Genomic DNA, 21,572 nt, shown 5'->3' with positions numbered 1-21,572 from the left:
AAATGCAGCATTAAAAATTTAAGAGCTTAACTCCACCGAATGAAACCGAAGCAGCAAAGAAATACATATTTTTATACTATTAATAGAACTGCCAATCGATTGTATACTTTGTATCGATCAATTGTATACAACTGATTGATTTACCAAAACATTTTAGAAATATTTCAAAGATAAATTAAAGAAAAACTACTGAAAAAAGCAAATAACCCACGCTAAAGAAAACAGAAAGACAGTTCCTAGGAAAGATTTGTTTGTTACATGAACATTAAGCAAAATCGTGCAATAAAAAATATACATAGTAAAAACATCAAATATGTAGCACTGATTTAAACAAAACACATTTCTCTTGTATCTCTTAAATTCATCTGTCGTATACGACCGATGTCTATGCTACGCTTCAGAAAACATCTCCTCTCCTTCTGTGGATTCCATTTACTGAAACGTAATGGGCAGGGGGGGTCTTACTGAAAGATTTACAAAGTTTTTGAGGGCATTTTTTTCACATAGGTTACATGGTGTGGTTCAAGGCACTGTTAAAAAAATCAAAACAGGACAAATGAAAGAAAAAAAAATCCAACATTGCTTTTCTGAGACTAGCCAAGGATTTGCAAGTTCAGTAGTTTATAACGGTACTGCCATCCGCTGGTCAATGGAGGAACTACAAGCTGCATGAGATTCACAGGATCCACATGTTGTTTATTGTTGCCTGTGTACTAAACAGAAGATTTCTGTCGAAGTTAACTAGAAATGCCTTCATTATAATCACACAGACACCTAATTTAAGTTATGATCAAAACATATGCTTGTGTAAACAAACACAATACAATTAACTATATAGATTACATGGGCGGTGTTATATTTGAGCTAAATGCTTATTTCCATAAGGTTTTTATTAAAAAAATCAGATTTTCTTTGCTAAATGTACTTTAAGTATTAGGCCTACCGAAGATGCCTCATCTTCTTGCATCATCCATGGTTCAGTCTCACGGCAGTTCGTGATATGGTCACGAAATGTAATATATTGGTTCGTGCTGGTGGACACGTTGTTTCCTCTGTTTTCGTGTCACCCACAACGACTTTCATCACACAGACTGCGTGTATCAAAAGAAGTCGTACGTACATATGTGGCTAACCAACATCTCACTTCACCCCAAACCCTAATATCACAACCGCAAAGGCACAAAAAAATGAGTTTATAAGAGAATATCACTGCACGCCGCCATTATTTAATACAAAAGCGTTGGGATCTGTTCATGACGTCCAAGTTTATCCACATCGGACATTCTAGGCCTTGTTGCAAATAAGAATGCGGCCTTTCTAGGGTGTGGCCTGTGTTGTGTTAAAATGCCATTTATCATTAATAATGGCAAATAAGGATATGTTTAAAATACTTATATTCGGATATGTTGAGATGCTGTGGAGGATGAACTTGGTGGGAATGTTGTTTCAGGACATGTTAGTAAATCTCGCGGGACTTGATTTCATGAGCTGATCACTCAGCGAGACGCCACGTCACGCCATAGGCCTACTTCACAATCAAGTCATTTTTCCAACGGATAAAGTCAGCTTGGCAATGTCTCACGTAAGTAAAGTGGGATGTGATTAATGTCTCACATTTAATAAAATATTTAACAATTTTACGTTCTGACCAGACAAATAGATTTAAGTAAACAGCTGACTGTCTTGATCCATGTCATTTCCCTTTTGTACTACAGAAACATCTCCACTAGATGGCGAAATACTCTCTTTTTTAACCACAACACTTGTGACTTTGATAATATAAAACGTTTCCCTCTCGTTCTCCAATATTTCTTTGTTTCGGTGGGATATGCTATCATATTCGTCATAATTGATATCATCGGAATTGCATTGGTTTATTGGAAACTATATTGGTTTCTGTGGTGATGTGTTAAATTGTTTTAATGGGACATTGTCTGCCAGAAAGGAACCAGTAGCACAGCAATCTTACTGGAATAATGGCCATCATTTTGTTATAAATTTGACGGTAAATAGCTAATGGTTTAAAACAGCATTTGTATTAAAAAAAGAATTTGTATTGTTTTTTCAGGAGGGATATGATATTTAAAGATCATTTATTGGCAGATACCTCTTATATGTCATTGTGCTGTGGGTCTTGTGTTGTGATAATATTTGTGCTGTAATGACTCTCTCAGTTGTTTGTAGTCATTCTTTGTACATGTGCGCATGCGTGTGTCCCCACGACCTAGAGTTCATAGTGTTAAGTAGGTCAGGCACGATGCTATCTGCCCGTAGAGGAACTTTCTGTAAGAAGCGCATCCCATACTTCACAGTGTTAAATAGGTCACCCACAGCAGCTCAGACACAACCGTGTCGACCAGGGAAGAATTTATGTATGCGGTGCTGTAAATGGTAGTCAGATGTTTTCATTTGAAAGCATTACTGCCTGTAGCACGCAGCACTAAATATCTTTTGACATCTTTTTGACAGTGAAACATTTTGTGTTTCCATTTCGGCAGCCCTGAAATGAGCTTTCTGTGATACAAATCCTTATCCATTATACACAATTCATTCAGAAAGCCACTTTGTATTTTGTTTAATACCATTAGATATCTATCTATCTTTTTTATGAAAAGCATTTAAGTAATTCCCTTCCTTGTGTTTATAATATTTCACATGCTAAAGTATGACATATTGTCTAAACTCCATTATAATAATACAGTTTTTCTGTCTTTCCTATTATGAGGATCATGGCACTCTTTTCCTTTCTGGCAAATTGTATGTTTGGGGCAAATTTGCTCAAAATCAACAGTAGAACATCGAAATCTCTGGCTTGAATGAAGTTCCTCCTTCAGTCCCTCTATTTTAAGAATGCCGAGATAGATCTTTCAGGATTTAAATATTTGTTATCATTTTAAAGTACATATCAAAAGAAAAGAGCAGATCTTGTTAAATACATCTTTATATATCCTCAAGTGTATCTATACTCTATATTATAAATAAATGTGTGTGCATTCCCCTCGTGGATCTGTTCCGCATAAAGCTAACCATTTGCTGCTTCTGTTGAAAGCTGTTGTTCATACTGTGGATGAAATAGAGCTGGAATCTGGTGTTTGGACGGAAGTGATTGTTTTTCTTCAAACAATTATGGAAATACCTTCCTCCGCCCAGTTCATCATTTTAACTGGACGACTCTTTGGTAAACATAAATAATTTATGTACTTGCATGATACATCACACCTATACTGCCTGTTCTATAGTGCATTACATAAAGACAAATTACACTGCATAATTATAATAGGCAACAGCGTTTTGTACTGTGTTTGAACCAAGCAGAGAATGGCAGAGTAGATTTGCTGAAACTTATGCAGGGCAAAAAGCATTTTTCTGCTTGTGGGCATGCATCTACAGTTTGATCTAAAAATTATGAACATAAAATTTATATTTATAAAAAATATTTTGCAAAATATATGTAATTGTTTTTGGAATTAGATGTTTTGATTCACTTCTTATTAATAATTTTCCTGGTTATAATAATAGTATCGACCGGTGTGCTTTATTTCTTGATGTAAAACACATTTAAATGACATTTCTTGCCTTTAATGTTATTTATTGTTTTTTTCATGAAATAATTACTTTTCTAAATTGGCAATATAAGTCTATTTAAGTGGCGCCTTTTTTTATTTGTAGATATGATACAAAACAATTTAGAACTTAAGTAATATTTTGATTATTATTGATCTACTATGTGATCAAATCAGTAAAATTTGGAATACTAACAATGCAAATTTATACCTCATTAATTCATTAATACCTCATGAACATCTTATTTATTTTATCCAATATATTTATGTTTTTCTGATGTCAACAGAACAATCCAGTCACACATTCCGTGCACACATTTGGAGTATTTATGACTCTATATGGCTTAAGTTTTAATGTAACCAGCTGTTTGCACGCTTGCATGCTGATTCACCAATTTGCCCGCATGAGAAGTTTTTTCCACACCTGACCAATGCCATTCCTCTCCCAGCTGTGTTTATGTTTACATTATTATAGGTTACATTTTTAAACTATTAAAAATACAGTATATACTGTATGTAGCTATCAGTAGCTCAGATTAGAATTTTTAATAGACTATTACTTTATTATATAAACTATAGTATAGTGTTTGTTTAATATCTATGTAAATTGTATACAGTATACATATTAAAATGTAATTTCTCACCTCAGAATGTTGAATTTTATGGCATTTAAAAAGTATGCAATTGCATACTGTCTGTCATACAACTCATGCAATATTGTCTAGCCTATTTCTCATGAATAATCTTTCTTTATAATCTCAAGTATCTAAATTGGTCACATCGTAAAGAAATTGTGATGAACTTGACCATCGACAGAACACAAGAATTGTTGGCATGTGGCAACAAGTCTTCTTGGCATGAGATGATTCGCCTAAAATACAAATTGTATTTTCTATGGCTTCCACTAATGACAGATTGATATTCACAGTATGACCTGGCCACTAAATTTGCCTCACAGTTTGCGTTAGCCGCACACCACACAGCCAGGAAAGCTCAAAGCATCACTGATAGCACTTTGATTGACCTAATACTCTTTTAAATATCTGTGGAAACACACGTGGAACGATGAATGCATGCTAGCGTAGATCAATGAAGATTAGCTAGCAGGGAGCAGCCATTCAAATCCATCACACAGAACCACACATGGACAATATTTACATGGATTTGTAGTTTGCTTAGCATGACCACAGCATGAACTATAAAAAATGTGATTTAAACGAAATGACGTGTGGTTAGCAGGCACCATCAACAACAATAGCATGAATGAAAGCGAAGGGCGTTTCCATTAATCTAGATATTTTTGGGGGAATTCACTTCTACTCTGATCACTCTCATGTGCACTGGCGGTGAAAGATGATCACTGGGCTTCGGCCCCGTTCTGATGAGGGTCTGGCGCTGGTGCTTTTCCCGTTGAGCCCGTGGTGGCGGTGGTTAACAGGGCGTAAAGGGGGTAGCAAGGATGGCTGGGATTAAAGGAGAAGAACTGTTGGATTGTCAGCGGGTTCCACACTGAACTCCTGAACTCCCACTTCTCCTCGCAGGAGCTGCGTCTTTTCGCATGCCAGTCTCGGCGAGGTCAGCGAGAGGTCGCGAGGCTTTCACACGTCGGCCCGTTAACGAGGTCTCCGATGCAGAGTGAGCCGCGCGGAGACACCGGGATCCAGTCGGAAAGAACAGCAGGAGGGGCCATACAGACTAGTGCACTTTGTTCAGACCCAAACAGCCCACAGGAACACGAGTACAAAGACTGTAGAATAAAGGCTCGTATCATGAGGAATGATCTGAGGCGTAAAAATGCCTAGAATGTGAACTATATATGTATAGTTGTTTTATTTTATTGCTGTTAGGGTGATTTGACTGAGTTTAGCATGTCGTGTAAAAGGCCAATTCTGTCATCATGTCTTTTCCAAACCTGTATGACGTTTTTTCTTTTGCAGAACACTAAAGACAATATTTTGAGAAAGGTGAAGTATTCCTTTAAAGGATTGTTTGTTTGTTCTGTCCTGTTGAACACAAAATATTTTGAAGAATTATGAAAGTAAACTTTAATCGTGCAATGGTAGTCAATGATGTCTTACACGGCCAGTTGCTAACATTCTTCCAAATACAAAATATTATTCAACAGAATAAACAACTGTTTACAGGTTTGGAACAACTTAAGGGTGAATAACAAATTTAACAGAAAATAAATAACAGAATTTCTATTTTTGGTGGAACTATCCCTCTAAGCAGTTCTGTTTATGGTGTACAACATAAATAACTTAAACGGACAGAATGCACACAGTTGGAAAACAGATCTCGTTTCATTTTTTTAATGAGGAGAGTCAACTTGGGCTTTTTCCATTTTTAGAAAATAAACCAATAACAATATTACAAATAATGAAATTGTTACATCGTTCACAGGGTTACAGTCAAATATACATTTTATACAGCGAAACAGGACCCCTATCTCTGTCACAGTGGTCCAGGTGGGCAGTGCTCTATTTGGGCTAGTGTGATGACGGCAACCCAAAAACTGTGGCTAAGAAACGTGTGGAAGAATCACAGCATTCCCGCACTACTACCTTCCTAACACCAGGGGGTGCTGCAGCCCAACAGGCAGAAACAGCGCTGCTCAGGGGAGCCATTTTCTATCTGAACCCAACTTCTCATCGTATGTGGAGGATGCAGTAGGCAGAAATGTGGACCAATGATAATGAGCTAGAGCCAGCTTGTATTTACGTTCACAGTCATCATAATAACGGATTTTCATTGGTATTTACCAGTAGCTGTGAGCATGTGTTGAACACAGCTCGCTGTACCCAGCTTTCAACAGAGAGCTTTGGTGCGCGGTCCTGTGCCGACGTTTTTGCTCGCCAACCAATTGAACCCATCTGAAGAAATGATTCAGTTTTATAAAAGAAATACTGAATCGGTTGTGGTGTACGCGTTTAAGGTGAAATACAAAAACAGTAAGTGCTAAATCACTCCGCATTGGGTTCTTTCACACCCTCGACGCCACGTCTCATTTGTATGTGGTCTACGGTGTTCTGTTAAACAGCAGAATGAGTGAGGGAGACATATGAAGTAATTAGTCCCCTACCGAGAAATAAACTTCGGCAGCTGCGGTTGAAGACAGTGGGAAAACGCGAGACCGTGGCCATGACATATTTCTTTGTAAATAAAGGTTCGTGAAAGCAAACGCAATGTATCAAACGTGTATTGCTGCTGAGCGTGTCATAATCCTTCAACGAATACATATCTCCCAACAAATCACAACAGACAGCAAGGCTCGTTGACTGCTAATGTTCCTTCATGATCGCTCTGTAGGCCTACCAAGTGCCAGAAACCCATGTGATCATCACTGCCAAACTGCAAGAAAAAAAAACCTTTTGTTCAAACAGCGCCAAAGTATATTTATGAAATAACATAAACTGAGCCCAGATGTAATTTACGGGATCCCATCCGTTCAGGATTTCTTTCGGAGGTTTGTTAATCCTGCGGATTTCAAACACGCAGTGACTTGCAGCACCTGTAAACATCACTAAACCGACGTCATGAAGTTGAACCTTTCCCAGCTTTAAGACCAGTCGTATCCAAACATAGTTAACCATGCACACTATGCACAGGCGAGCGGTCGATTTATAGACTATGTGAGTGACTGGGGTTGACATGTGAGTGTGAATTGTTATTCCCAGGAAGACGAGAGATTCGTAAGAGGGCAGTGCTGATACTGAAAAGCCTTTGAATATTGAAAACGTGTGCTGGACAGACAGGTTAAAGTAACTGCTAGACCGCTGGCACCATCATTGAAGTTTTATGATGTGAGAGCATCCTTCTGTCTCCATCTGTCTTTCACTCCCACATACAACGTGTCTTAACCAGATATGAAGCAACCCATTTTCCGCAGTTTACATAATTGTGTGTTTTGAATGTTAAAGGTGTTTTTTAGTTGAGCTTCAGTTTAAATGAGATGAAACTTTTAACAGGTTCACAACATGCTTTACATTCACCAAGAGCAATAACACAAAAAATAACTACACGAACATGTGCTTCGTGATGCCATAGAAGAATCATTTATGGCCAAATTACTTCATGAAGAATCTTAAACATCCGAAGAACCTTCTTTGTAGTAAAGAAAGATTCTAAAAATAAGAAAGAAATGGTTCTTGCAAAGTCAATGTTTTTTTTTATGTTATCGCTGTGAAGAACCTTTTGTCTTTTTTTAAGAGTGTCGGGTTGTCATCAATTCTTGCAATGGGAGGGTTAAATCAATAGTTTTTGTGGTGTCGTTTAGCGCTAGACTAATATTGTTTTTCAACATTGTAAATTCACAGGCAAAAGAAAAATGTCAGTGATCCAAATTCTACCTTCACGTATACCTCTGTATATTAATAGCTGTGATTTTGGAAACCTTTCACATCGCATCTAGTTAAAAAACAGTGTCGGGTCCAGCAGTGACCATCAATCATATTCCTTGTCATTGTAGCTTCTTGCTCTTATCATAAAAGTTATAAAGATTACAGAGAGCCGATACTCACAGGACATTTTGGTAACAGTCAGGCTAAGGGAAAATGACAGAAAGTGAGGAAGTTCAGGTTGTGTATCTTAACAGGACGATTTTCCTACTAAATATTCACTAAGGCTGGTACTTCATGCCCTAACACGGCACAGCTGGGAAAAACTGAACTGAGTCTTCTATCGGAAGCATTGTGTAATGGGAAGAACAGAGATCGGTCAAACATAGACCGCTTGATAAGAACTGTTGAGATTGAATGAGGTGGATCCGTCTGTAGATTTGACCTGTGCTGATGTGATCTCACAGTACCGCGCTGAACACATGCTTTTAAAGCACTATAAAGACGCATGTCAACCCTGAGGTTATGGAATAAAGTGAGCCCCTCATCAGCTGAGCAGGTATACTGTTAACCCCAGTGTCCTCAATGCTGGTACATGGATGTACTTGCATGTGCAAACACACGCACAACTCACACACGCTCCAGTCATGAAGCCTCTTGTCAGGATGACTGTATTGCAGTCCATTCTTGTACAAAACAAAAGCCCAAATGGAACATTAACAATAGCGACTCTCAATATGACATAAAAATGATTCTGTACACTAAATTCTGACACAGCTTCTCTCTGGGGGGGTGGTTCTGCTTGATTGTTATATACATAGTTTCATTTGTTGTACACCAAGGAGAAAAGAGAGTATTGTGGAAGTATATTTGCAGGGATTGTGTTTTTTTGTAAATAACAAAATAAATCCTATACACATCTACACAGGAACTACTAGTTTACAATATTTCGCCGTTACTGTGGGATTTGTTCTTTAAATGGCCTCTAAAATTTCAGTTCAATACCATAAGCCGACTAGATGACATACTTCTACCTACCGTTTCTTTTATATTGTGTCTTGGTTGACACACACTAGAGAATGTACCGTTTCAGAAACATTTGACAGTATCCTCATATAAAACTATGCTCAACAATAGACATCACGTATTTTGGAAATGTCCTATAACTGCATACTTTATCAGATAGTAAAACCCCTACTAGCTCATTATAAAACATCTTTCTCAACACATTTTGGTGGCAAAAATATATAGATCAGCACAGTGATCTGCAAAGTGTATCAAATCCAAGCTTTTTGTGAAATCAGAGTTTTGTACCACGCAGGTCTCACACTCACACATGGCTAGACGAGGGGAAGACCACACCAATGCACGCAGGGTCCTTCTAGATGCTTTTCATGAAAAACATATCGCTGTGAAGGGGGTATTCTCAGATGCAGTTTTTCAAACTAAACCATCTCAGCCCATGACCAAATTGTAAAAAGGAGGAAGACTATGGGAGACTACGCATCCGAAAGCAAATTCATCAAACGTCAAATCCATCTAATGCTGAAACTAAAATGTTTGACTACATCAGGATGATGACCTCACAATGTCAAGCGGATCTGATATGTACAGAACGAGGTACAAAGGAATGATGGTCTATTTGGCAGGCTGTGGTGACATCTGTAGAATATTTCATTTCCCCCACAAGCAATGAGAAATCTTCATCACGAATTCAACACTGTGAACGAGAAAACCTGTTTGAGTAGACTTGTGTTCGTACAGGTTGAAGTCATTTCAACTGCAAAAACGACTGAAGTCTTGTATTTTCTTCAAGGCAGTTACTGCTGCCAAAAGGAAGTTCCATTTCATGGTGTTCCCAGTCTTTTCCTTCGGCTGTCATCGGGAGGAGAGGGATTACGATCCCGCAGGTTGCCGTTGAGCAGACAGTCATTATTCCTACTCACCGCAATATATTATAAAGAAAATCTCAGAAGGGGCAAAGTTTTTATCTCCCATTTCTTTATTGCCCTTTTAAAGGGTAGCCTTTCGATTCACCTAGTTTTCAGTCCACAATTTTACACCGATCTATATATATTTTATATAGATTCCTTGTGTTCTGATAGCTTTAAAAATTCTTTACAAAAACTCTTAAAAAAAAGAAGACGGAATAAAACGACAAACAAACAAAAAAGAGGAAAATTGCAAAAAAACAAGAGATTTGAAGGGACAAGGGGTGGAGCCTATTGCTGGCTGATTGAACGGACATCCTGTGACTGATGGAGGCTAAAGCTAAACGGAAGTTGTGATCACGTCTTCCAAATGCAGCTTTCCCGGGTCCGTTAGGATAGCTGGGGGTTAACAAGGGTTTCTGATGACACAAATGGAGAACGAGAGTGTCTTTGGAGGAGGGGGCAGGTGGTCCGGAAGATAAATCAGGCTCTGGGTTTGTGGTGGCCGTCTCCTCCCTTCACAAGGACCCCAAACCTCCTCTTGTACTCTTCTCCCGGTCTAACCGAAACACTGGAGGTCAAACTTCTACAGACTGGATCTGGTTCATCTGGGCCCTCATCATCTGAACGCTGTTGAGGATCTTCTTCTGATGACCTGCTAGTGTCACTCCGACCCTGAGTATATCCCTGCACACGCAGAAAGAGACAAGACGAAACATGAGCGCTCTGGAGCAGATACCATAACACTGTAGTAATACATATAAATGTACTGCTGTATTACAGGTTGCCAAAGTAAACTCAGCATGTCAGGACTGAATAACGGGTAAATTCCTTAATCCATTTCATCTTCTGTTTGTTGCACAAACCAAGCGTCTATAAAACAACAACACTTTCTTTGTTTTTCAGGGATGCGTGTCAGGCTTGGCCAGGTAACAGCTTAGGTGAGATGAGGAAATTGTTGATGGTTTAAACTGTGATTTATATAGCAAGCAACAGAGGCAGAACTGAACTACAAATATTTTACATTTATAACCATAAATAAATATAACTTATAATATTATATAATATAATATTATTTATTCATATTATAGCTGTTTTCTAAATTAAAAAAAGTTTGCATTAATTTGCATAAAATGTAAACTTGATAAACAGGTAAAAATAACAGAAAATATGCTCTGAATCTTTTCGGGTTAACATCAGTTTTCATCTGTATTGTCATGCTGTCAGTCTTTCACATTGCTGTTGGATGACTTTGTCAGTCTTGAGGTTTGATTTTGTTGAAATTCAATAGACACTGGTCTGGAATGGCCACAATACATCTAGAAATTCTGATTAAATGAAAACTTTGGAATGGTCTCTCAATATTTTCTGCAGTTGTAAGTATATAATATATACACGTGGAGCAGAGTGAAGGGAAAGTCTTCGGTTCTGTCAGTAATCTACCAAATATACCAGTAATCCAAGATTATCAGTGAGTAATACATCTTGTCTGTTCTTCACACAAACATACAATCTCTACAATCTGTGTTTAGATGACTTGGGATGACTAAAGATTTTGATATAGTTTTTTGTTCTTTAGTAGAGGAAGTTTTTCTAGGTTTTGTGATACATTAGAATTTGTTTCTTTTAAATGTACACATGGTCAAGGACAGAAGTGGTCGGCCTGAAACATTGCTTCCCAACCATGACTGCCTTTTGCATTATTTTTGTGACAGTGTTTATTTCGTTAACGAAAATAATGACGAAAAATATTCGAGACGAGACGAAAAGTAAGGCCATTAAACGACAACTGAGACTATGTAAGTAGGCAATTTCGTTGACGGAAAATGATGAGACCAAAATGTACATATAAACCTAAAAACTAACCATTTTTAGTCTTTGCCAAAAAAAATTTAAGATAAATATATCAGTTTTTTGTGCAATCCTGTTCTGTACGAGCGTTCATGTTTGGTCGCCAGATAACAGGAGATCAGATCCCGCAAACAGGGTTGAAAGGTTAAAAAAGTATCCGTTTTCTGCCAGCGGGTAACTTAATTTCTGCAATCTGGTAACCACACGCCAATGCTCTCACTGTGGAAGCGCCATTGAGGATCTCAAGTCAATAAACAATAGTTTAGCGATCTCCAGTCGGTCTGCTAGAGCGTTGCTCTCCACTACATTTGCTATTGTTGTTGTTGAATAAAGACGCCCCAACTCGCGACTACATTCCGATGGTTCTCCTTCGCGGTCAGTCGTGATGTTTCCGGGGAATTGTCAATATTTAGCGGGCATCGGGAAGACGCTAGTAATTTGCGGGAGAACTTAAGGGAGAGGTTGGATGTTAATTAATATGCCTATGCACTTATCAAGCCTCTGTGGAAATACTTCTTAATGACGCTAGATAAAGTTGAATAAACTATGCACATGATTTGACATTCTATTGATTTGTGCTTATTGGTAAGAGGTACTTATAATGAAATATAAAAACAAATTTCTCAAACGACAACAATCACCGTGATTATAATTTTTAGCAAAATAGTTTTTTTCATAATTTTAGCCATTTTACAGCATGACGAAAATGTGAAGTTTGACTAAAACGAAAAGAAACTGCATAGACATTTAGTCGACTTAACTGGACTAAACCAAAACAGGACAAGGATGACTAAATAAGATAAAAACTAAAAAGTGTATTTGTCGTGGGACTAAAATTAAGACTAAAATGATAAAAGCTGACAAATGAACACTACTGTGACAATATTTTGTCACCTTTTCATTATTTGTAACAAACAGTACCTGTCAATTTGTCACTGGCACCATATATGAGATGAGTCATTCTACATGTTTGGGTAAAGCTACATCAGATGCAAATATGTGTTTTTGTTTTAGTCTTGGAATCCAAGCAGAAGGAAATGGCAAACAATGTTTATCATATTGAATGCGTTATTTGTAAAAATGAATGCAATATGCACTTTAAGACACTTACTCCATAGTCATCTGGGAAACAAGGTCGAAGCTGGTAAAGTTGCCATTGGCGAAGTTGTCTTTGTACTGGCCCATCTTAATAGCATCCAGCCAGTCGTCCACAGTACTAAAGCTTGAGAAGTCGGGCAGGCTGCGGTCAAGCAAGGGCAAATGCACACTACAGAGAAAGAGAGAAAGAGGGATGAGTCACACAGTTGTGTGAATGTACACGGTAAAAATATACACACTGAAATCCCCTCATACATGGTACATTCCTAAATTACATGTGGTTCACATTTATTTGGCATGTGATCATCAATCAAAAAACTAACATATTTTTAGCTATTGTGACACATTTGGGAATTATGGGCTATATTATTTCTTGGGTCAATAAGATTTGATCTCAAGAGAGGACAAAAAGGATGTTAGGGAAGAATTTAAGTGCAAAATATCCACGGCCCTGCTTAATTTGTCCAAAAATGCAATTAGGTCCCCAGACAACTGTACTTTCTAGCAACATTTCTGTGGCGTATAAGCCTTCGGGCAAAAAGAGCTTGTGGGAAGCGCTAAAAACTCAAGCCTCTCACCATCCGCGTGACACAAGAAACTGGGCCATTTTACTTTTTGTAAAGACTAGAGTGTTTCCCACTGTTTTTTCGTCTACCGGCTCTACAATTGTTTGAAATATATGACTGCCTCAAGCTTTCAAAAATGATTTGATCTGTCAGACCAAGCTGATTTTATTTACATCGCAATTCAATGCCAAAAGAAATAACACACAAGCTCTTTGGCGTCGATAGATTCCACCACAGGTATCAGAAGTAAACCCGAAGCATCTGACTGCAGATTGAAAACATTACGGGAAGTTTTGAAGGAGACTGTTTAAAGACATTTCTATTATGGTTATATTCCATTGAAGGACATGAGAGTGTCTTACACTGAGTCTGGCAAAAGGTCGGATGCAAAAAATGTCCCTAATATATGAAAAATACAGTAAAGCAGACACAGACTGTATGTAGAGACAAATCCAAGCCCTAACTAGCAGGAAAAAGTGTCAAAAATACTTCAAAGCAAGGAAGTTGTTTTGGTAGCCGCACGTACTGTATATCATGTAACATGGATGGATCTTTCCTCTTAAAACAATAAAGTATTATGTATGTGCAGCGGTTCCACTGAACGTCATTATGATCTCTCGATGGCATACCAAAGTGTTAAGTTACACTTCTGAGTAAATACTTCTATCCCAAAAGGCAATGTGTCTTCACAAACTTGGTAAAACGTCTTCATGACTTTTGACATAACCTGATTTATCAGAATAACTATTTCATACTAGCTGCATGAATAAAATTGTATCAGATGGGTAAAGTTATATTTCAAAACCAAGTAAGCTGTAATGCTGTCTAGCACCTACACAGGCAGCTGCCTTATGGGTGCCAACTTACATAAAATGATATAAGGGACTGTCTTATACTAGAAAATACAAAACACTATGGGGTGCTTTTTCGTACAGCGTTTATGACTAGACCTAGACTACAGTAAATGTTAAGGCTGTCTAAACTGAACACAACTTGCATTGACATCCTAAAATACACCAGTGCCATTGTTTTGGCTGGAAATGCACACAAGTGATGTTTTTTGCATGCCTTGTTTGTAAAACTGCAATGTTCTTATATAACTAAGGTCTAGTCGTGATTTAAGATAACCCCAGTGCGGGAATCCACCCCTCAATGATTAATTTAATATTTTATTTATAATCTAAATTTTTTTCACCATATTTGATCTACTGCTGTCACAATATCAGATTTTTACTAGGCAATTATCATAGAAGGTAATTCACAATTACAATATAATTGCAATGTCTACAGAAATGTGTATTAACAAATGAATATTGCTGATTTCATCTAGTTTATTTTCTGTATTCAGTTTTTTTGGCCGAACGAATTGCACTAAAAGTCTGAGTGGGGCTTTAAATACAAAATGTTAAATGGGTGCTGAATTATTTACAATATTATCATATGTGTTAATACAGAATATCTTTTCTCACTGTTTTTATTTCCACGGTTAGGGTTAGGGTACACTCTGACACCCCCAATTTGATGTGAAAATGAAATGAAATGCTGCACTAGATTTTGTCCAAAACAAGGAATCCTACTCTATGTAAACAAGTGCACTAAAATACACTACTTTTATTCATGGTGTCTCAAAATAGCACAGTTGAGTACACTTAGATCTTCCCAAGTTTACTAAAATTGAATGTTTTGTATATTAAGGACAAAACTAGTGTGTGAAAATATAGCACTTTTTATACATTTTAGTGTATTTTAGTGCACTTTTTTCACCTGGGATTTAGAAAGCAACATAACGTTGCTGTCCCATTGTGGAAAAGCACATGCCTTCAAATGCTTTTTAGGTAGACAGATCACTTGGTTTAGGAACTATTCAATATTCTGAAATACTTCTTCCAATCCAACTGTGGCATGTTTTCTAACCCACCCTGATGACAGAGGAGTCATAGCCTTCAGGCTGTTGGGGTTACGGATCATCTTGTCCAGGTTGTTGACAATCTGGCTATACTTGGGCCGGTTGTTGCGGTCCTTCTGCCAGCAGTCCAGCATGAGCTGGTGGAGGGCGCTGGGGCAGTCCATGGGAGGGGGCAGCCTGTAGTCTTGCTCGATCGCGTTGATGACCTGCAGGGGGAGACACAGATCTGTGAGGGTCTGACTCTTCAAAGTTCAGTTGGGTTAACCATACAGCCCCCAAAAAGAAAGCTATCCATTTAACCGTAGACAGTACATGTGTCCCAATCTCAGTGCATTAAATGTCAATTTAGTTTATGGCATTTTTTATTCCATATTATTTTTGGGCTTTTGCCACTGGATCAGAAAACGACGAATTGGCTGCATAAATGGAAAATGTTGTGAAATTACAATAATAGTTGGAAATGTTAAAGTTATAATGATAGCCGTACAGTTCGTAAACACATCTGCTGGAAAATGATCTACGCCAGCAACACAACATTATCCCGGTAACATCCTAACGTGAGCGGAATTGGCAAAGCATCACAAAAACGTACTGGAAAAATATAGAGTCTTCACGCTAGCCCCAGGACATCAGACCTTGTTGTTGAGTTGATCTTTTGTTTTTCAAATCAGTGATTATTTCTCAGGCTTGGAGTTAATGATCATAAAGTTAATGCCGACAAAAGTTTGTTAATGTTTAAATTTAAATAACACAAAGAGACATTTCTTTTAAAGTTGTTTCGTTTTCATTTTTACCATTTCAAGTTTAACATCTTGCATACGAAAATCACAAGAATTTTTACTTATACGCAGAGGTTTCAAGCTACTGGCTTAACACTGAGCTCAAAAAAAACAGTTTAAATGTTTAGTAAAATTTACTAAAATGAGTCGACCAAAACTTAAGTGTACATTTGAAAAATTTCTATCTTTTATGACTAATACTGTCGTCACGAACCAAGTTCCAGACGTAGTCACCCATCATCGCTTCACCCAACCTTCCCTGTGCTACAGAAATGTCTACAGATTTTTTGACAGCGACAATTGAAAATCTTTTTTAAAATGTGTAAAAATGTGTGTTTATCTGCAATATACCGCAGAAAATATATAGTTATATATAGTAATTAATGATTTAAAATAATAATGTACTTGAGCTAAATATACACAAAAACATCGATGCTACATGAAAATAAATATTACCACAATAATTAGCACCACAGAATTGTAAAAGTACTATAAAAAGGTCTGGTGTAACCAAATTTGTTACACTGTGTAATTCATTACTACATAATTTGCATTAATACATTTGGCAGACACTTATTATCCAGGGCATGTAAGTTATATATTTTATCATCATGTGACCTTGTGTTGCTAATGCAATGCTCCACCAGGTGAGCTGCAGAAATCCTGTTGCTCAAATGTGTAAACAACATAATGTATTAGATTTAGTGTCTAAATTTATTACACAGCCATAAAGCACTGATGTTTTGATAGGATCGGTCTAAAGGCAGGAGGCAGGTGCCGGTGGTAGAACAGAGGCGGTGTGGGCGGGGGCTGGTAACACGGCGGGAGACAGTGGATTGATCTGCAGTCTTCATAAATGCACCGTGATCATTATCTGGGTCTTAGGGGAACACGAAGAAGCCATTTGTCATTGGCCGCGAACACACACATGATCACACTCAACCTTCACGCTTAAACAACCAGACACACAAGCAGCGTTTTACACAGCACACTCACAGACTATAAATAAGAACAAGTCACTTCAGCTGCTATTTAAAGGCCTCCTAAAATCAACTAATAGATCTTGCCCGTGTTCATAAAAGTGGTTGGTGATAAGAGCAATTTGGCAGTACGTGCATTTCCTCTCTGATCATTAAAAAGCACATGGGTCTTTGAGTTTCTCTCACATTTCAAAAGTCTTGGCAGCGCTGTGCATGTAGTGAAGTTTACTGACTCGGTCTTCCACCCCTTCTACTCATTGCCAATCAACGCAACATCTGTCAGATTAAATATGATTAACACATGGTCTGTGATATACACACTAGCTAAATTGTACATTTGGAAAATGTTCTGCGAGTTGTAACAGGAAATCAAGAACGTCACTCTGCATTTAGATATGCTTTTTCTTCCATCAAATTAAACCGCAGTTTCAGTAAACGTGTGAAACAGATACCGTTTTTACCGAATCGAGCGTTTGAAGTGAGCAAATGGTGACTACACTACTGTATATGGTTGCAGCAATGAGCAGGAATGTGTGAAACTACATATTTGCAAAAGCGACTAGTGGGTGGGTTGCTGAACGTCTGGCTGACTAATCGGCCTTAACCGCAATGAGAAAAGCTTATCATGGGAGTTAAAGGGTTAGTTCACCCAAACATGAAAATTATTGTATCATTAAATCCCCCTCATGTCATTCGAAACATAACAAAGAAGATATTTTGAAGAACGCTGGCAACCAAACAACTGGTCCTCGTTGACTGTACGAGACATTTCTCAGAATATCTTCTTTTGTGATCCACAGAAAAATAAGTAACATACAGGTTTTGAATGACTCTATTTTCAACAGCAGGCTGTTAGTCAAGCGCAAAACAAATCATAAACGCTGCCTTGGTGGCGGAAAACAAGATGCTCGACCATGAAGCGGAAAGGATGATCAGGACCCGATTGAGACCCGCCATTCCCCAGCTCATTATCGCAGCCATTACGGAGCTCCATTCAAGGCCTGATTAATCTCATTCAGCCGCCTCAAACGGCCAGCCCGATGGGAGGAAGGCCACGCTATCTGGAGCTGCTAATAAGATAACTGCAGAGATCTGCGCTCCCTCTTAGCGCATTAGCGTTCACAGTTTCAATTTGAAACTATTTTCATTATCTGGACCCATAATTTGCCTTTCTCAGCCACCCAGAGGGATGCTGGAAATGGGAGCTCTTGTCAAGGGCAGGGACAGTTTAACGTGTCTTGCATGCCAAAACGTCTTTTTGTTCAACAGAGACCGTGAGCGAGGCACAGGTGAATTTTACTGCCGGCCAGTTACAGGAATACTATGCTGTCAACGTTTACTCACTCTCGTTTCATTTCCAATGAAAATGTCTTGCTTTTGTGAAGCAGAAATGATACAGAACGAAAAGCTTGAACAACTCATTTACTTTCATTACATGGTCTTAATGAAAACTGTAACGGTGTCGTATGTGATGGATTCTATTGGTGGGATGTTAAATCCTACTGGAATAATGCACAAAACACACTACAAGAGGGTATTTTGCAATGGTTTTAATGGAAAAAGCTATTGGGTTGTAAGGGTATTCTAATGTAAACCCTTAGTATTTCTGTGATGGTTTCTATTGGGTTTTTATGTATTTTTCCAGCAGGGCTGTTTTTTCAGCAGGGTTTTTTTCAATCCATCACATACCAGTAGACACCATAATAGTTTCCGTTAAAAACAATACAATTCCTATCCTAACCATTACATTTTTTTATAGCAGGGCTACCCTCTGACACAAAACAAGGACAAAAGCTTCAAGACATCAAACTCACGTGACCTAGCCAACATGAACACACAGTCTGTTAAACCAATACAGCCAAACCCAATTTAAACAAGAATGCAAACTCCTGACACAAGCCCTCATATATCTTCTGCATTCTGAGCGCGGCGGGATGTGATGATCGGAGCGGCTGTAGCTGCAGAGACTGATTGCGTTCGCACAGCGTTTGAGGTCTGAGGTTTGGACTCGCATACAACAAAACAGCGCACGGGCAGATTTACGACGTGCTCTCGCTGCTGTTTACCTTAGAATCTGATTCGACATTGCCGCAGGCTCATCTATCAAGTTCTAACCAACCAACATGATGCTATTCGATGATGCTTCTATTGCTTCTTGGACATGTTTGTTAAAAGAAAGCTGAGGTTTTTCTTAATAAAGTAGTTGGGAAGATGAGAGATTTGAAAATGTCAGATGTAGAAAGAATGTAAAAAAGTCAAATGAATTCAAACATTTAACTACACATTATAAATCAAGTTGTTCCTGTAGCTCAGTTGGTAGAGAATTAGTGTTTCAATTCAGGGAAACGCTGTCAAATTTGAATGCACTGGAAGTCGCTTTGGATAAAAGCATAAATGCAAATTGTAAATCTAACAAATGAATGGCTAATGTGTGTGATGAGATACATACGTCTTGATTGGTCATGTCCCAATACGGCCGCTCTCCATATGACATCACTTCCCACATGACAATTCCGTAGCTCCACACGTCGCTAGCAGAAGTGAACTTTCTGTATTGGATGGCCTCTGGGGCTGTCCATCGAATAGGAATCTTCCCACCCTGTATTAACCAAAATCAAAGGGAAGGTAAACTAAAAGTCTGCATAAATGCAATAAATCAGCATAAAGAAACATTTCTTACCAGAGCGCTGGTGTACGTGGGGTCAGATGTGTCGTCCTCTAAGAAGCGCGAGAGTCCGAAATCGGACACTTTGCACACAAGGTTGCTGTTAACTAAAATGTTACGGGCAGCCAGGTCACGATGCACGTAATTCATGTCCGCCAGATATTTCATCCCAGAGGCGATTCCACGTAACATGCCCACCAGCTGAATGACAGTGAATTGACCATCGTTTTGCTGAAAAACAAATACAGCACAGAGATGGGTCAGGATGGATCTAGTCATACAAGATTATACTTTCTTCAAGGAATAGTTTATCCTAAAATAAACATTCTGTCATCATTTATTCACCCAAAATATGTTTGAGACTTACATAGAGCACAAAATAAGATATTATGAGAAATGTCTCATTCCTCAAAATATCTTCTTTTGTGTTCTGCAGAAGAAAGTCATACAGGTTGAATGGGAATGTTTTGAATGGGAGTTCTTTTTTGTGAACTATCCCTATCCTTCAGACAACTCACAATATGTACTTTTGCACATTCACAGTACAGACATTAAACCTTTGTTCTTTCCAGGGAATCTGTAAATCCTATACAACACCAACAAGGCAAGAGTCAAGCTGTGGAAATCTTGGTTAAGTCAGATAAAGTGTAGCTTGATTTAAAGTTCCTGGTTTAAAGACTAAAACAATGCACTCGAGTCTGGACTGGGATGACTATGCAAACATTCTGGTGAGGATTGGTAAAGTTTATGCTAGATCAGACATTTAATGATCAATGCAAGGCCGTAGTAAATCTTGCAGCTGTTGACCAGGGGGGTCAGAAAGCCCTCTGCGCACGAGGAGGTCCATCAGTTTCTGCCCCAGCTGTGTCTGCAGCTGCTTCCATCTGCAGACCCTCCACAGACAGCCATGAGGCACGCAGCCTTCAGCTTCTGATCAGAGGACGGGAGCGCAGCAGGCGGAGTGTGGACAGACACACACGCGTCAAGTGGGTAGAAACGAACGGCACTCGGTGGCAGACCAAGAGATATCTTCATTCTCTTTACACAAACTGTTACTTGTGTGATCGGGAACACCTTGACGTTCATAGATTTTTTTCAAACGTATAAAATGTTGTGAAACACATAATACATAATAAAATTAACTATATAATGATATTATGATTTATTTAATTTGATATTTCCAAAACATTACAAATTTTCAATCCCATATATATAAAATACAACTATATTTTTTCTATAATTGATTTAATTTAATTAATTTTTTCCAAAACATTAACAATTTCAATCCCGTGTTCTATTATATGATATTAAAATTGAAAATTGTCAACGTTTTGGAAATAAATATGTTAAATTAATAAATAAAGATTTTTTAAAATTATATTATATGTATTATATGGGATTGAAAACTGGTCAATTAATTAGATAAATAAAAACAAAATGAGGGATTGAAAATTTTGTTTTGATTGTTCTGGACATAAATCTGAATTTCAGTTCAAAATATTGTGATACAATGGTATTCGTGAACCGTGCATCATATTGAATGTATAAAAATGATGACAAAAGGGAATTAATATTACAGCTGAGCTACTGTCACATTACTGTAATGTAAGTTAGCAGTGTCACTACTTTCGGCTCCTAACTCAGAAGTGTGAGTCATGCACATTAAGCCACCTTCATCGAACTTCTCCTCACCCTCCACTGCAATTAAGCTCCATCCATTATTCATAAAGCTAAAATCCTTTACAAATACAGCCCGGCACTCTAATCTGCTCACAGTGTTTGCCTATAGTTTAATTGAAGGGATTCTTCGCCTGAAGTTATTTGGATCTGCAGTCTGAGTGAAGCAAACATTCTTTCTCTTCCGATTACACATGAATTATTCTATTCATGCCATTT

The 21,572-nt window shown here is 38.0% G+C and overlaps 1 protein-coding gene across 1 annotated transcript in view; it reads right to left on the bottom strand.

Annotated features, from left to right (window-relative positions):
• Positions 1-5,876: 5,876 nt before the first annotated feature.
• Positions 5,877-21,572, bottom strand: part of ephb2b (eph receptor B2b) — a 131,610-nt gene continuing 115,914 nt past the window's right edge. The window contains exons 12-16 of the mRNA XM_079483379.1: positions 19,692-19,907; positions 19,461-19,610; positions 15,265-15,458; positions 12,794-12,949; positions 5,877-10,518 (exon numbers count right to left, since the gene is read on the bottom strand). Of these exons, the coding sequence (XP_079339505.1) occupies positions 10,410-10,518; positions 12,794-12,949; positions 15,265-15,458; positions 19,461-19,610; positions 19,692-19,907 (825 nt within the window). The 3' untranslated portion in view covers positions 5,877-10,409. The remainder of the gene's footprint in view (positions 10,519-12,793; positions 12,950-15,264; positions 15,459-19,460; positions 19,611-19,691; positions 19,908-21,572) is intronic.

Source organism: Barbatula barbatula (assembly GCF_947034865.1).
Source record: "Barbatula barbatula genome assembly, chromosome: 20".
Lineage (NCBI taxonomy): Eukaryota > Metazoa > Chordata > Actinopteri > Cypriniformes > Nemacheilidae > Barbatula > Barbatula barbatula.
The sequence above is the reverse complement of the archived record's forward strand: the minus strand, read 5'-3'. Positions and strand labels throughout refer to the sequence as shown.